Source organism: Drosophila pseudoobscura, chromosome 2 (genome assembly GCF_009870125.1).
Source record: "Drosophila pseudoobscura strain MV-25-SWS-2005 chromosome 2, UCI_Dpse_MV25, whole genome shotgun sequence".
Taxonomy (NCBI): domain Eukaryota; kingdom Metazoa; phylum Arthropoda; class Insecta; order Diptera; family Drosophilidae; genus Drosophila; species Drosophila pseudoobscura.
In genome coordinates this window covers 11,201,349-11,216,521 of record NC_046679.1, presented here as the reverse complement: position 1 = coordinate 11,216,521, position 15,173 = coordinate 11,201,349, and the positions used below count along the sequence as shown (strand labels likewise).

The 15,173-nt window shown below is 50.2% G+C and overlaps 2 protein-coding genes across 4 annotated transcripts; one reads left to right on the top strand and one right to left on the bottom strand.

Moving 5' to 3' along the window:
• Nucleotides 1-55: 55 nt before the first annotated feature.
• Nucleotides 56-15,100, bottom strand: LOC4801365 (protein Cep78 homolog). Of its 3 annotated transcripts, none has more exons than XM_033376894.1 (9): nucleotides 14,791-15,100; nucleotides 14,638-14,725; nucleotides 2,692-3,040; nucleotides 2,442-2,632; nucleotides 2,213-2,389; nucleotides 1,983-2,157; nucleotides 1,480-1,927; nucleotides 1,066-1,417; nucleotides 56-1,001 (listed from the first exon to the last, which is right to left on the bottom strand). In XM_033376894.1, exons 3-9 carry the CDS (start codon nucleotides 3,011-3,013, stop codon nucleotides 363-365), a joined length of 2,304 nt encoding a protein of 767 aa, XP_033232785.1. In that variant the 5' UTR covers nucleotides 3,014-3,040; nucleotides 14,638-14,725; nucleotides 14,791-15,100; the 3' UTR covers nucleotides 56-362. The 3 variants fall into 3 exon arrangements, with proteins under 3 accessions (XP_033232785.1, XP_015037208.2, XP_015037207.2); XM_015181722.2 differs by having other exon boundaries at nucleotides 2,692-3,016; XM_015181721.2 differs by lacking the exons at nucleotides 14,638-14,725; nucleotides 14,791-15,100 and adding an exon at nucleotides 3,169-3,308 and having other exon boundaries at nucleotides 2,692-3,074.
• Cad88C (cadherin 88C) lies at nucleotides 3,821-14,654 on the top strand. The gene is made up of 13 exons (XM_033376888.1): nucleotides 3,821-4,282; nucleotides 7,637-7,975; nucleotides 8,041-9,271; nucleotides 9,334-9,534; nucleotides 9,596-10,391; nucleotides 10,449-10,857; nucleotides 11,012-11,666; nucleotides 11,740-11,921; nucleotides 11,990-12,402; nucleotides 12,465-13,543; nucleotides 13,607-14,001; nucleotides 14,070-14,214; nucleotides 14,281-14,654. The coding sequence occupies exons 2-13, from the start codon at nucleotides 7,747-7,749 to the stop codon at nucleotides 14,480-14,482; spliced, it is 5,937 nt and encodes a 1,978-aa protein (XP_033232779.1). The 5' UTR covers nucleotides 3,821-4,282; nucleotides 7,637-7,746; the 3' UTR covers nucleotides 14,483-14,654.
• Nucleotides 15,101-15,173: the final 73 nt, after the last annotated feature.

Genomic DNA, 15,173 nt, shown 5'->3' with positions numbered 1-15,173 from the left:
TTCCATAACTATTTAACAATTAATCAAACTGACAGTAATAAATAAACATTTCGAGTAGTTGTCAAAAATTTAAAATCTTTAATTAGAACGGAGAAAAGTGTAATTACTAATTTTAGCAGCGCTTGCGGCGCTTTTGCTTTTCTTTCTACTTGCTTCCTTTGATGCATAAATCATTTCGTGGTGGCAGCAAGAGCACTCAAAGTTGTGGGTGGAGGCTCATTGCTTTGCTTGTAAAACTAGAAATTTTACTCTTCATGGAAATTTTAAGGCGTTGGCGTTGGCGTTAAGACTTGTGGGTTCTGTTGGGTGCACGGAAGAGATTGTGTTCTGAAAAATTATAGTTTTGATTTGTAAGAGATGCATTAAAAGGTTGCCTCCCGATTCTTTTTCTTCAACAACAAGTAGGCAGTACGCGGCGACAACTTCTCGGCATCCTTATCCATGACTGTTTCAGACTGGCGGCGACGCCTGAAGACCGGCATGTTGGGGGAAATGGACATCTGAACAAACATATCGGGATTCGGTACTTGTGGCTGCAATCCGGTGCCCGAGCCCGAGCCATCGTCCATCGCATTTGAGGATCTTGCACCAAGGAGCCCCATGTACGTTTCCACTTGCTCGCGTAGTTCATTCATATGATTATGTGCATCAGAAAGATTGAAGCCAGAGTCAGGAAGCGTTTCTTTGCTGGGTTCTTGACTGGCCTCAGGCTTGCGCTCTCTTTGGGATATGTGTTGAGGCACATATACATCGACATCGCGATAATTGGCCAAGATCTGGCTAAAATTCGGGTTCGAGATGCCGGCGCCGTCTCCAAACTGTTTGTTCTCGTAGCGGCATCTTTCCTCGGCATCGCGCTTCGCCCTCACCTCGCTGTCGTAGTTGCTTGTATCGGTGCCGTTTCCCACTCCTACGTAATGATCTCGCCCTTGCTGATTCGCGTATACCAGGACCCCGTCCCCAATGTCTTGCTCAAATTGCAACTTCGCGTTGAGTTTGAACTGGGGCAAAGAAATGGTTGAATATAGTTGGGAAATAGTTGTGACTGTCCAAGAAATCACTTACATGGCTCTCGTTGGCGAATTCGTGATCCGACTTCGACTCGTGTTTCTTGTTGACATTTTTCACGTTTTGCTCGTCGTACTTCATCTCGCTGCGCACCTTTCGGACCTGCAACAGAGTCCGGCGTGGCGACTGCTCTTCCTCGCGAGGGCTGACCTCCATTGGCTCCAGCTCAGATTGTTCCTCTTCATGGCGGCTTGAGTATTGCGTCTCCTGAGTCTTATATTGGCTTGACAGTTGTAGATGCGGAAGATCTTTTCGCAGGGTCGACAAGTCGCTTCGCGGAGTCGTTTCCGGGGTGGTGACGACGCTGTTGACCAGCTTTCCGAACTCCGTCTGGCGATACGTCGGCGATCTGTGAAATACAAATGGGATAATGGGTAAGCTCACAGAGGGATATGGCATAGAAAGACATACTCTATGAGGGCTTCCTTCATTTCCATATATTCGTTAACCACTTGGGATACGGAGGCGTCCGTGATCTTGTCAGAGATCATGTGGCTGTTACAGTTCATTAGTTGATTGCTGAGTCTTACATTCAGCTTCTCGGCCTTCTTGCGTAGAGTCCGTTCGAAGGACAGCTCCTGTTCAAGGCGCTTGATGTGCAACACCACCTGTCGGACAGTGAACTTCTGGCCCTTGGGCAGGCTATGCAGCCCGTTGAAGCAGCTGAGATCGTACTCCGGCTCCTTCTTCTTTTCGAACTCTGGGACGCCCAGGTGTTCGCGAATGCTACGCTGCAAGAAATGGCTGATTCCCTGGTTGTGCCGTACATTGAACTCCTGGATGGTGGTGTTCAGTTTCAGGCAGTCGAGTATGAGATTGGCTCCAATATCAGTAAGGCCACAGCCCTGCATGTCGACAACTACAAAAACCGAAGATCTTAGAGCGGGCTGCCCAGTATTGTTCCACCTACTTACAATTTATCCAGACATCCTCCTTCAGCACCTCGGCGATCAATCGCAGGCCTTCGTCCCCGATCAACGGATTGTTAGCGAGAAGAATCGTTCGTAGTCCCAAAATGGAATTGACATCGACATCCCGGTAGCGCAGGGACTTTTCCCACCCCTCCGTGTAGTGTGATATCTTTTGCATCTGGGGGGGATATCAAGGATTACCACGTATCCTAATTACTTCACCTCCGGTATACCTTGATCATTTCGGCCACATGCTTGACCCCCATTGAGGTGATTTTGCACTCGCAGAGATCGAAATATGCAATACGATTGAGATACTTGACCGTGTGGCAGACCATCTCGCACCCCTTGTCCCCAATGCTGGAACTGCGAAAGCTCAAGGTCTCCAGGCAATCGGTGGCGACCAGCGACTAGAACAGAGGACATAATGATGGGATATAGGATGAATCGTATCAGACCTACCTTGGCAATACACTCAATGTAGCCGTCATAAAGGGGCAGACCCTCGAGCTTGAGCACTTTGATGTTCTTGTTGTTCAACACACAATCGGCGATGGATTGGACGAGGTCGCTGAAAATGAAGCGCGTGAATACCACCGGGCGCTCTCGGAAGAGCCGGGCGCGATTCTCCGTGTCGATGGGCTCGATTATATCTGCATGGAAAAGCGGTGGCTTAGTTTCCCCGCCCTATAGTCCGCCTCCGGCTACTCACTGTTTTGATAGAAGCGACGCATGTGCAGTACCAAGTTCTGCAGAACGATGTCATGTTGTAGAGCCTCGATGACCATCAGCCAGTCGGTCACGTTCAGCTTATCGGCGAAGACGTCCAGCGAAGTGTTCGAATTGGATTTCTTTCGTATTTCCGAAATTGGTGTGAGATTTTTGGCGCGACATAGCTCTAAGTAGCGGAAATGGAAGCAACGACTCTTGCTGGATTTTTGGAGATAAGTCGGGCTCGATATTGCCGATCTGGATGCCTTTAGTAAATTTCTTTCCTGTCCTTTGCGCATGCCGGAGGCACGATCCAGAGACATGTTCTGTACGATGAAGCCCAAACGAGACTAGATTTATTATAAAACGAGCACAATTTCTAGACTGTAACAAATATCGGACATAATATTCAAGGAAAGAAATGTTAAAATAAAATAAACAGCTTTGCTTTATTAACTCCACTTTTTGATATACTTACCTAGACAATGTTTGATATACTAATACGAGTCAAATTTGTAGCAGCGGGTAACAAATACTTGTGGACATAATACTCAAAGTAATCTATTTCTATTCAAGCATATTCAAAGGATGCTATGTTTAAATAGAAATAGCTTCCTTTGAGTATTAAGTCGTCTAAACATTGTCTAGTGTTTGGTTATATGCTTTTTTTGGTCAGTGTTGTGTAGCTCTACAATTCTGCAGACCTAACCTTCAAAATTGCATAAGCCCAACGCTCTTCACTTCCGTTGTCCACCACCCCACCGCTCTTCTCTCGTTTCCAACTCTTCCAGTCTGATCGTAAACAAACAATCCCACCCCCATGCAGCACCACCAGCCCCCCCACTACTCGTGCCGGTGGAATTTACGGTTCGGCAATTACTCGCGTGCCTGCAGTGCAGTCGTTTCTCTCCCTCTCTCTCTCTCTCTCTCTCTGTATGCGCCAGGGTTGCCACAACATTCGTTGACAACTCCATTCCCATACAGCACAACGTTCCGTTGCTAGAGCTTGAGCTGGCTGTGTCTGGCACCGAGGCTCTTAGTCGTTTTGCGGCTTTCGAAGCTTCCACTTGGTTTTCGCGGTTAGTTCGTGTTCCGAAAACATTTAACGGTCTTTGAAATTTGAAATTTATTTATACTTTAACGTAAGACCCCCGCCTGGTCAGCACTAAGTACGTTGCGTGGTTTGAAGCACGTTCCGTCGGCGGCGTCAAGTGTCATTAAAGTGATCTATCTATCCCGTACTCATCATCCACATATGTGGTACCCCTCCCTCCCAGTTTGGAATCGAGTTCCGGTTCGTGCATTGCCCAATTTCAGAGCATGCGACACGTTTATTTAGTTCTGGGGTTCTTTGACTCATGCCTAATTACCAGTGACGTCGTGGTCGTGCTGGTGCTGGCCCACAGAAGAAGCCTTCTCGAAAATGTGTCAGTACAAGAAATTTGAAAGTTCTCTGTGAGCAGTCATCTGGCAATCGAGTGAGACATTGGAAGTGCTCCCTGAAATAATTACCATAAAAGTGTCAAGAGTCAAAGGATACTCCTTGCGTTCTGTGTTCGGACGGGTGCTAGAGGAATACCTTTTTGAAGAGGGTAAGTATTGGAACCGGTTTGGCTGCAGCCGTCAGATGTCCTGTAATTTGTTAAGGGGTTTCCCTTCTTACTGGGGATGGCTTTGAAGGTAAATAAGCTCTATGATTAACATACGAAGGGTTGCCAAACTACGTTCCGCTACCCCCCTGGCGTATATAAGGTCACTCAGCCCAGGTCAAGGACTTGCTTGCTCTTCCAAGTCGCGAGTCGATCGCACATGTATGCGAAACCAATTGTTTAAGTGCCCGAAATGTAGCAATACTCGTACTTTTCGAGGCAGATTCGGATGAAAGAAGCAGTTGGATTGGGATATGCAAAAATCGAGCTAGAAAAGGAGACCAAGTGTAACGGACAAATGTTTTACGACACTTTGTCTGCATCCAAGCCATGTTACTGCCAAGATTTGGCCGGGGCTCAGGGCTACAGTGGAGCCGAAGAGGTGGCAGGGACTACGCACATTACCATGAAAGTGAGACGGATGCGGGCGTCGCTTGAACCTGGCTATGAGTCAAAAACCAAGCTACCGCAACGGAGCTGCCTCCAGCCAACGTCCCCCTCCCACCCCCCATATGCCAACTCTCCTTTTGTTTGTCAGCCAACAACAAACAATAGCTCGCATGGAGTTTTGCTGCTGGCGTTGAACTTGACTGTCGGAGCCCCGTATCGGAATCGATGGGCATGACAAACAGGGCCCTAATATGGGGGAGGAAGTGTTCAAATTGGAGTACTGGTAGCCATGGGCATGGGCCCCTCGGATTGTTTGCTCAGCCACTCGTTCGTGCCCCGGAAACTGAAGGCAACATTGGTCACAGCCCAAGCTACAGGGCCCGTCTCTACTCGTATCTCTATCTCTGCCTATGACTCTGCCTCTGACTCTCTCTGAGCCGCGCTTAACATATTTAATATAATTAAATGAGCCCCTGACAGAGGCAGACATGGAAAGTCAACCGTCAGGTACGATGCGGTACAGCTTAGCTGCCAACAAACGATTATGTAGTGGAGGTGCAGGAGCAGGAGTGGCTGGAACTTGTCGCATCATCATGCACAACATCCGAAATCAAAAATTGTTTCATTGAGATTTCCATTTCTGTGGGATTACCTTGGAGTCGCCAGCAGCTTTGTTTGTGGTTAACCGCAAGAGTTAATGGGATGGGATTTGATGGGAAGTGCAATGGAACGGAATGGGTAGCGCTGTGGCATCCATTGGTTGCAAAGTTCGAGTATATTGAACTATTTTCGTGCAGGATTTCACTTTTTGGCCAACTCTGACCGGGCAACAAAAGGCCAGGCCAAGCCGGGCCACGGCGGGCCAGAACATGCCAAGCGTGAACTTTGCAACAAGAGTCATTAGCACCAGGCAACCGCCAAGAGTCTGCAGAGTCTGCCGAGTCTCAGTCCCAGATGTTGGAGATTTGGGAGCTGTGGAAAGGCAGCGTCGTCACCCGCCGACATCGTCATGGCTCTGAGACTTTGCTGGCGACTCTTCCACTTTCAGCTTACATAAATTGTGAGTGAAATGGCAACCGACCTGCAACCGTCAGGTCGGATTTCTGCGAGGCGGCGGCGTGACTTATTAATTTGCTTTAATTCAGTGGGTTTTCGCCGGGTGGAAAATTGCCAACAGGAAAGTGCGTCTCTATCACTAATGGACTTAATTAAGACTACATTTAGTTTGGCTTTAAATAGCCTCATTTAAAGTGGAGTGATAGCTATGGAGGCAAGACAGTGTGTGTTTAAGTGTGTATACAGGGCGTATGATTAATACTTAGAGTAATAGATTTCAAACCCACGAAAAATATCATACGCATACTATATTTCCATACATGTTCTGGCTCTGTATCGCTCGGATTCACTGATGGACCCCATCGACAGCTGTGATAGATAGCCCCATTCGGATAGCCCCATGGAAAAGCATTGCAGCATGAAATTGTATGGCCACCCGAGCATTCCCTGCCAGCCAACTGACCAAACAACCCAATTGCCTCTCGGCCATGAATACACAGGGATAATTACAAGCAAAGCTCCCAGCCAGCTTCTTTTCAGGCCTCGTCCCAAAACTGAGAAGAAATTGTTGCATGTGGCGCGTGTTGAAAGCGAAATCAGCCACAAATTGTGATTACTTTTGAATCAAAAGTGCCCCAACGGCCACTCCGAGGCTAGGGGGGATGGATACACTAACGACCTTGTCTGTTGATTCGCTCGCCGCGATAAAGAGATGATTTTCAAAGAGGTGGGGTTGTGCAACCCGAAAGATGGACAAGTACACAAATCAATTACCGGTTGACCGGGGCCTGGGTCTGAGGCATTTACGATTGCCAACAATTAAGAAATATCCAAGTGATTGCGAAATCAATGAACCGCACTCAGCGGTGGCTCTGTCTCTGTGTCTCTCTTTCTGTGCAGCGAGACGATATGCAAGTGCTCCGATTGCAAATGAGGCAAACCGAGTTGAACCCTCGAACAATGGCAATGTCTGGCATTAATAAGCCGCCGCCAATGGTATCTGTATCTGTGGCTGCATCTGTATCTGACAGATGCAGTCATCGCTATGCACTTTTCACACGCGTACATGATCCGCTGTGTGAGAAACCAAACGGAGATAAGGCTACACTCCTCTCCAAGCTATGGAGAAACATCATTAAATTTTCGTACACATAAGGGCAGGAAAATCCCCCCCACAACTTTCGGTTTTCACTCCACTTGAGCGAGAACTTACTATAAATATTAACTGTGGAGATTATCTAGAAGTTATTGGCAGTGCAGCAGTCCGTAAAAGAGACAAATCTGGCACATGAATACATCTAGATAGTACTGGCACAAGAGTAATACTTAATAATTGCCGGGCAGTTTAGAAAACGTTACGGTCGTTAAACCTTGCAAGAAACACACAAAAACAAAGCCAATAAAATTTCTTCAGCGGAATTCCAGGCTAGTGCTGAGCCAGCAGCAGACCGGCCAATAAAGAGCACACGCTTTAATTAATTTGCTCATAAAACTTTCGCAAAAGATTTGGCCAATTCTCACGCAGAGAACACACGAGCCACTGCAGCAGGTCCAGTTCCAGGTAACAGTTCCATTGAGAAACATATGTCCGACCTAATTGTTGGGCTGGGTTTGGGTTTGGGTTTGGGTTTGGGGAAGATATGTTGCAAGAGCAGAACCAGAACCGAAAGCATACCTCTCTCCACTTTAGAGTGGAGTAGTTCTGTCTTTGCTTTCTCGAGCGAAACTGTTTTGGGGTCATAAGGCACAGCCCCAGAGTCACCATAAAATGTGACAGACCAGGCCCGACGTATGGAAAATGGGTTAACACTGGGTTATGGGTTCTGTTGTAACACTCTGTCTATTTTCTAGGTGTCGCTCTGCTGGTGTCATTCGAGGGCGAGAGTCTACCTGTCATGTGGCAGTCGCAGTAACCAAAAGGTGCCCACTAAAACAACATCGTCATCGTCATCATCATTACCATGTACAACGAACAGCTAAGGCAATCCATAGACTACAAGAAGGTGCGCTTAAAAAGGACCCACCTGAATCGATGGAATCCTCCTAGAGAAGGAAGCACGATGGTGATCGTTAGCGTTGTATTTACCGCTCTAATCGCTATCGTTGCCTCTAATCGGCCGCCCCGCTTCGCTATGGACGGACAGTCGGAGATTGTACTGCGGCTGAAGGAGAGCCCTGAAACGAAAGTGGGTAAGTATCAATCAATCGATCCCACAAGCAATCTCATCAACCATCCAATCCCACCGCCCATCTAGGAACACTGATCTACACCCTTAAGGGCTATGATCCGGACAATGATCCGCTTACCTTTGGCAAGCGAAACTCCCACGACAGCGAGATCATACGCATCGAAAACACGGGCGGAAACGAGGCCAAGGTCTACCTGGCCAAGGAGCTAGACCGCGAGCAGCAGGACGAGTATGCCATAGTCCTGACGCTGACAGACAGCCACTACAGCGACCACAGCTATGTGACGCAGAGCCTCCTGCTGCTGGTCGAGGACATCAACGACAACGTGCCCACCTTCCTGCCCTACCAGAATGCCATCGAGATACCCGAGGGCAGTGGCCCGGGCGTGGTCAGCACCCTGGAGGCCACCGATGCCGATGAAGGGGCCTACGGTCAGGTGGTTTACTATCTGCAGGAGCTCGATGGCGACAACGATGTCTTCAGCATCGCCACGAACCAGGGCAAGGGCGTGCTGCGCCTCCAGCGAGAGCTGGACTACGAATCAAAGAGTCTGTATCAGCTGCGCGTGCTGGCCATTGATCGGGCCAACCAGGGACCTGTCAACACCGGCACGGCTGCCATTCTGGTCAAGGTGAAGGACATCGAGGACCAGCCACCGGAGTTCGTGGAGGTCCAGGCAGTGGCCCGCATTGCCGAGGATGCCCCTGTGGGCACAAGGGTACTGCGGGTACGGGCGATCGACGGTGATCGTGGGATCAACAATCCGATCGCCTACAGTCTGGAGGCCAACGATCTATTCGACATTGACCGACACACGGGTATCGTCCACACCCTCACCGAGCTTGACCGTGAGGAGCAGAGCGATCAGGTGAATGGAGCGCACATTCTGAGAATCACTGCCACCGAGCTGTCCAAGTCCAATACTCAGGTGGCTCCCGTCTCGATACGCACGGAGGTGACGGTCATTGTCAGCGATGTGAACGACGAGATTCCCACTTTTGGGGAATCGCTCTATCGCTGTGAGGTCAACGAGAATGCGCAGACCAATACGCCGCTGAACTTCATTGATGAGGATGTGCAGAACGTGGTCTACGATCACGACGAGGGCAACAACGGTACCTTTCGCTTGTTCCTCGATCCGCCCAACGACCTCTTTGAGATTGTTCCCGAACTGGCGGTCAATGAGGCCAACTTTATGCTACGCGTCAAGAACTCCAAATCCCTGGACTTTGAGCAGTTTGTAGAGATCAACTTTACCATTTTTGCAAGGGAAATCGATGAGCCCAGTCGATGGAGGTGCGTTGGACGATGGGAATGGGATTCGGATCTCTAATTGTTGATCTTCTTTCCGCTTTCAGTTCCGCTCATGTGCAGATCTTCATACGGGATCAGAACGACAACTTTCCGGAGTTCAGGCATGCGATATACAATGCCAGTGTGCTGGAGAACAGCGATCAGGGCACGACCATCACCAAAGTGGAGGCAGTGGATGTTGATTCGGGGGACTACGGCACCATGGGCATACGCTACACGAACCTCAGAGGAGGCATAGCTCATTTGTAAGTACGCAAGACTTAAATCCTTAGCTTCCGTAACTTATAGGCCGCTTTCTCCGTACAGACTCCATCTGAATCCCATAACGGGGGTGATCACCATCAAGCAGCATGGCGGAGCGGCCTTTGACCGGGAGATCATCTCCCGACACTACCTAACCGTAGAGGCCATTGACAATGTTGGCCAGGGCAATCGGAACACGGCCCAGATCATTGTGGACATTCAGGATGTCAACGACAATGCCCCCACCTTCCCCCAGCGACAGTACGAAACGAAGCTACTGGAGAACAAGGGCGAGTTCGAGACGCCCCTGCAATTGGAGGCCCGCGATCTGGATCTGAATGGAACCGAGAACAGCCAGATCACCTATGAGATTGTGGAGGGTCTCTACCGCTCGAACTTCACCATTGATCCGCAGAGTGGACTTCTCCAGCCGCTGCATCACTTCGACTTTGAGGAGCTGGTGGACACCGATCGGAGGAGTGTGCGCCAGGCCGGCGGCAGCATGCGGGAGATCGATCTGCTTGTGCGGGCTCGCGACTCTGGCATACCCATGCTCTCGACGGTCGTGCCGGTGCTCATCTATGTGCAGGACGTCAACGACAATCCGCCCATCTTCCAGAAGAGCTTCTATGCGAAAACAGTGCCCGAGGATCTGCCCGGCGGCAGCTCAGTGCTCCAGGTCACGGCCATCGATCGCGACGGTTCGTCGCCCAACAATGCCGTGGTCTATCGCATCCAGACGGGGGCCAGCGACAAGTTTATCATCAACTCGGAGTCGGGCGTGATATCGGTGGCACAGGGTGCCAACTTGGATCCCGATCTCACTGACAGCAAGCGTTCGATCTACACTTTGTCCGTGGTAGGTACTGGAAGATGTTCCTTCTCTATAAATACTGAGGACATCTGGTTTTTATAGCTCGCTCTGGATGGAGGACTGGGCAACTCTCAACTGATGAGCACAGCCACTGTGAACATCAGCATACAGGATGTGAACAACAAGCTACCGCTGCTGACGGACCTGCCCGCCCTGAAGATCGTGGAAAACACGCAAGTGGGAAGCCTGGTCTATCGGATCAGGGCAACGGACTCCGACCAGAATGCCATACTGCGCTACAAGTTGAATGCGGAACACTGCGAGGGCCGGAACGAGGAGGGGGCTCTGGTAAAGGCCAGCGAATACGACTACCTTGGGGCCTTTGAGGTGGACCCCATCGAGGGGAGCCTGAAGGTTGTCAAGCTGTTGGATCGCGAAAGGGTCGAGCACATCAAGCTGGCCATTACAGTCGAAGATCTGGCAGCGGCCAAGGGCAAGCAGATCGTAGAAGGTGAGATCAGACAGGGATTCAGATCCTAGACCAAAGACTCAATAAACAGGCGACAGGTTCTCAGCTGACAGGCGAAACGTACCCTTTACTTTATAATTTAATTATTGTACTTTGCCTTAGACCCTAACCATATTTTCTTTCGATATCTGATTAGGTTTCCTCAACATTCAGGTGCTGGACGAAAACGACAACAATCCCAAGTTCAAGCAGCCCTTCTACCGCCAATCGATCACGGAGAACAGCATCAATGGCGCCATGGTTGTCAATGTGCTGGCCTACGACGTGGACAGGAATCGGACCATCACCTATGCCCTGGAGGGCAATCCCACCTACCGCAGTCTGATCCACTTGGATGCCCAGACCGGGGAGATTGTGGTGGCCAATAAGATCGATCACGAACAGCATCAGTGGCTGAACTTTAGCGTACGGGCCACAGACTCTGGTCTGCCTCCACGCTCGTCGCTAATCGATGTCTATGTCACGGTGCTAGACGAGAACGACAACAATCCGTACTTCATTGGAGGGAGCAAGAACTACACGATCAGCGAGAAGGCAGCGCCGGGAACGAGGGTGGCCACCGTCCAGGCGGCGGATGCGGACTCGGGGGACTTTGGCAAGATCACGTTCCTCATGGATCGCATTAGTTCGCAGGGAAAGTTCACCATAGACGCGGACACTGGTGTCCTGACGGTGGCCGATCGTTTGGATCGCGAGACCAAAGACTCTTACAATCTGGTCATCGAGGCATGGGACAACTATCAGTTTGGGTTTCTGGCAGGAGAGAGCCGCAACGCCTTCAAGCAAGTGTTGTAAGTAATTGACCGTGAGCGGTATGGGTTTAGAGAGAGCATTCCATATATGTAAGAGTCCAATGCCTTTCAGCATTTCCATCCTGGATGAGAATGACAATCCGCCGGAGGTCAGCCTGCCCACCAGCTGTGTGCTAATAACGGAATACCATGAGCTGCACGAGCGCATTGCTAGCATTGTGGGCAAAGATGCGGATGATCCAGCCACACCCAATGGACGCTTGGACTTTGCCATTACCCAGGGCAACAAGGAGGGTACGATCGCACTTAAGGAACCTTAACCAGACGATTATAATGTATTTGCGCATCTCCTTCCGTCATAGGTATCTTTGAGCTGCGACAGCTGGATGCTTGGAACGCCCACATCTTTGCCAGCCAGAGTCTGCGCAACAAATTCGGCAACTACAGCCTCACCATAACGACCAGGGATTTGGGTCTGCCAGCGAACATCGTGCACAGCACTCTGGACATTTGCGTGTCAGACTTCAACGACCACGCCCCGGTGTTTGTCAGGCCTTTGCACAACACCACGGTGCGTGTGCCGGAGAATGCCACAGTCGGTAGCCTGATACTGCAGGCCTATGCCAGCGATGCGGATATGGGCCTGAATGCCCTGGTGCGGTACCGCCTGAAGCCTGATCCGTTGGGAAGCTACAAGATGTTCGAGGTGAATGCCAACACGGGAGAGCTCTTCCTCCGGGAGCCACTCAACCGCGAGAGGCAGAAGATACACGAGGTAGGAAGTCCCAAAACAGAGAGTAAAATATGTGAATGATCATTCTTTTTTGCTTCAAACAGATACGCATAGAGGCATACGATCAGGGTCTGCCCACATCCCTGAGCACCGATCTCGATCTGACCATATACGTGCGCAACGTCAACGACTACGAGCCGCAGTTCATTGTCAACGAAATAGCCGTGAACTTTACGGAGCACTCGGACCCGGGGGCGGAGCGCATCAAGCTGCCCGATACCATAGACAAGGATCAGCTGGAGCTGGACGATCCAGAGGAGACGCCCAGTCAAGTGTGCTACTTCATAGTGCGCGGAAATGAAGCAGGCTACTTTCGCCTGGATCCCGAGACCCATGTCCTGACTCTCGATCGCGAGCTCGACCGCGAGATCGTGGCCAACTTTACGCTTTATGTAAAGGCCACGGAGAATTGTAGTAATGATTCGCTCTCCAGTGACCATCAGCGTCGCCGAATGGCCATCGAGATAAACAACAAGATCGCTGGGCATCTGCGACATCCACAGAACAACTACGACCGCTTCAAGCACTCGCGTCACCTGCGGTCTACCGAATACGAGACGGAGCAGGCCACATCCTCGTCTTCTGAGACAGAACTGGTTTCCTACGAAAGCTACGACAGCAGCTTGGAGGATCACCCAACGGAAGCGGATCAGCCCCCGCCCGAAGCGGACAGTACGATTGTTCGGGTTCTGGTCAGGGTTCTGGACATCAACGACAATCCGCCGCGATTCCGTTCCAAGATCTTCACTGGCGGCATCACAACCAATGCGGACTTTGGCCTGAAGTTTATGCGCGTGGAGGCCACGGACGCCGATGAGGGGGCCAATGCCAAGATCGGATACTATCAGGTGGGCGAGATCAGGCAGACCCTGTCCGAGGGACTGGAGAATGTGCGAAAGGCCCCGTTTCTGCTGGACGCGGAGACGGGTGAGGTGCAGCTGAACTTTGATCCGCAGAAGGGAATGAAGGGGTACTTTGATTTTGTGGTCCTGGCCAACGATACGTTGGGCATGAGGGACGTGGCCCATGTGTTCATCTATCTGCTGCGCGAGGATCAGAAGGTGCGATTTGTCTTCCGACTGCAGCCGGATGAGCTACGCGCCAGGGTGGACACATTCAGAGAGTAAGTCCTAAAGGGAATGCCCTGAGGGAATCGTAGCTAAGTGCATCCATCTATTTCTTGCAGCACCTTGGGCAACATAACAGAGTCAATTGTCAACATCGATGAGATCAAAGTGCACGAGAACAAGGACGGTTCGGTGGACAAGACCAAATCGGACCTGTACATGCATCTAGTCGAGCGGGAGGATAACTCCATCTACGAGGTCGCCGAGGTGCTCAAGCTGATCGACTCGCACATCGAGAGCCTGGACGAACTGTTCAAGGATCTCAATGTGCTGGACACACAGCCGGCGGAGGCCCAGCTCCTCACAGCTGGCCCCACCAAGGGCCCCCTGTTCGTGTGGCTTGTCTTCACCAATCTTTTCATGGCCACTCTATTGGTGGTCATCCTGGCCCTGTGTGCGTCACAGCGGAACGGCTACAGAAGACAGCTGCGAGCCGCCAAAGTCAATATATTCCGTATGTCCAACTCCCATTTTGCCCATGGAACAAGGTCTCAATTACCGATTTCCCCAATACTTTTTTAGGCGCCCACTCATCGCTGTCTCTGCAGCACACACACGAGCCGGCCACGCGGGTGCCGAACACCAACAAGCACAGTGTCCAGGGTTCCAATCCCATCTGGCTGAAGGGCTACGAGAACGAGTGGTTCAAGAACGAGGAGACTGCGAGGTGAGCGGGCAAAAGAAACCCCTTATTTACTGGCTAATACTTAGATTCCCCCTATCTGATGCACAGCGTTGGCGGTCAGGACTCGCTGGACGACAACTTCCTGGCGGTGGCCACCGCCCAGGACATGCACGAAACCCTCAAGGGCACCGCCAAACTCTTCAACAACAGCAACGATCTAAACCGCCACTTCAATCTGTACAATCAGATCGATAAGCTAACGAATAATGCTCAGATTCTGGCCCGCAAGCTGGAGACCACAGAGCTGTAGCCACAGTCCATCCAACTATTTATTACGCCTAGTCTAGGGTAGTCTTAAGCATAGTCTTAGGCCTAGCAAATAAGACCCATGTAAATATATGTATATTGAAGTGTACGTCAATGGATTCTACGTTATTAATATTATTATTAACTGTACAGACTTACTGCGTATTTCAGGTCCGATTTTAATTAAAATATAAACAAGGCTTCTGGTCACGAATGATAAAATATAAAACAAACGAATGGGCCCTAACTGGAACGGGCACAAATGAGTTGTTTCAATTAGTTGTGGCCACGAGGCTATGTGATAACACTTACCAGAAGATTCAGAAATGTATGGTAAAAATATATGATTCTGGTTTTTGCTTCCGCTTGGTACACTCCTACACCGCAATCTGCGAGCACTGCACCTGCAGCCGGACCTAGGATCCCAAGTGCCCAGGTGGCCTCGCGGTATGTTCGTAATACAGGATACAAAAAAGAAACAATATTTTTCACAGTCACAACAAAATTTGTAAATGCTCAACCACTGGTGGTGTTTGGATTGCAAAGAAAAAAATTGTTTCTTGTTTTTTTGATTATTTCGTGTTGCAGGAAACGACTTGTTTGGCTGTGAAGTTGTAAATTTGGAATACGTCTCTACTGTGAGTGCCAGGTCAGGGCCTTCCCAGATACAGATCTCACCCACTTGACATAGAATG

Excerpts from the sequence above, each read along its gene's own strand:
- LOC4801365 (XM_033376894.1), bottom strand. The coding sequence starts at position 3,013 with ATGTCTCTGGATCGTGCCTCCGGCATGCGCAAAGGACAGGAAAGAAAT. Across the intron at positions 2,390-2,441 it reads ACATTGAGTGTATTGCCAAG|TCGCTGGTCGCCACCGATTG; the intron begins GTAGGTCTGATA and ends CCTCTGTTCTAG. Across the intron at positions 1,928-1,982 it reads GGAGGATGTCTGGATAAATT|TTGTCGACATGCAGGGCTGT; the intron begins GTAAGTAGGTGG and ends CGGTTTTTGTAG.
- Cad88C (XM_033376888.1), top strand. The coding sequence starts at position 7,747 with ATGTACAACGAACAGCTAAGGCAATCCATAGACTACAAGAAGGTGCGC. Across the intron at positions 10,858-11,011 it reads GGGCAAGCAGATCGTAGAAG|GTTTCCTCAACATTCAGGTG; the intron begins GTGAGATCAGAC and ends ATATCTGATTAG. Across the intron at positions 13,544-13,606 it reads AGGGTGGACACATTCAGAGA|CACCTTGGGCAACATAACAG; the intron begins GTAAGTCCTAAA and ends TATTTCTTGCAG.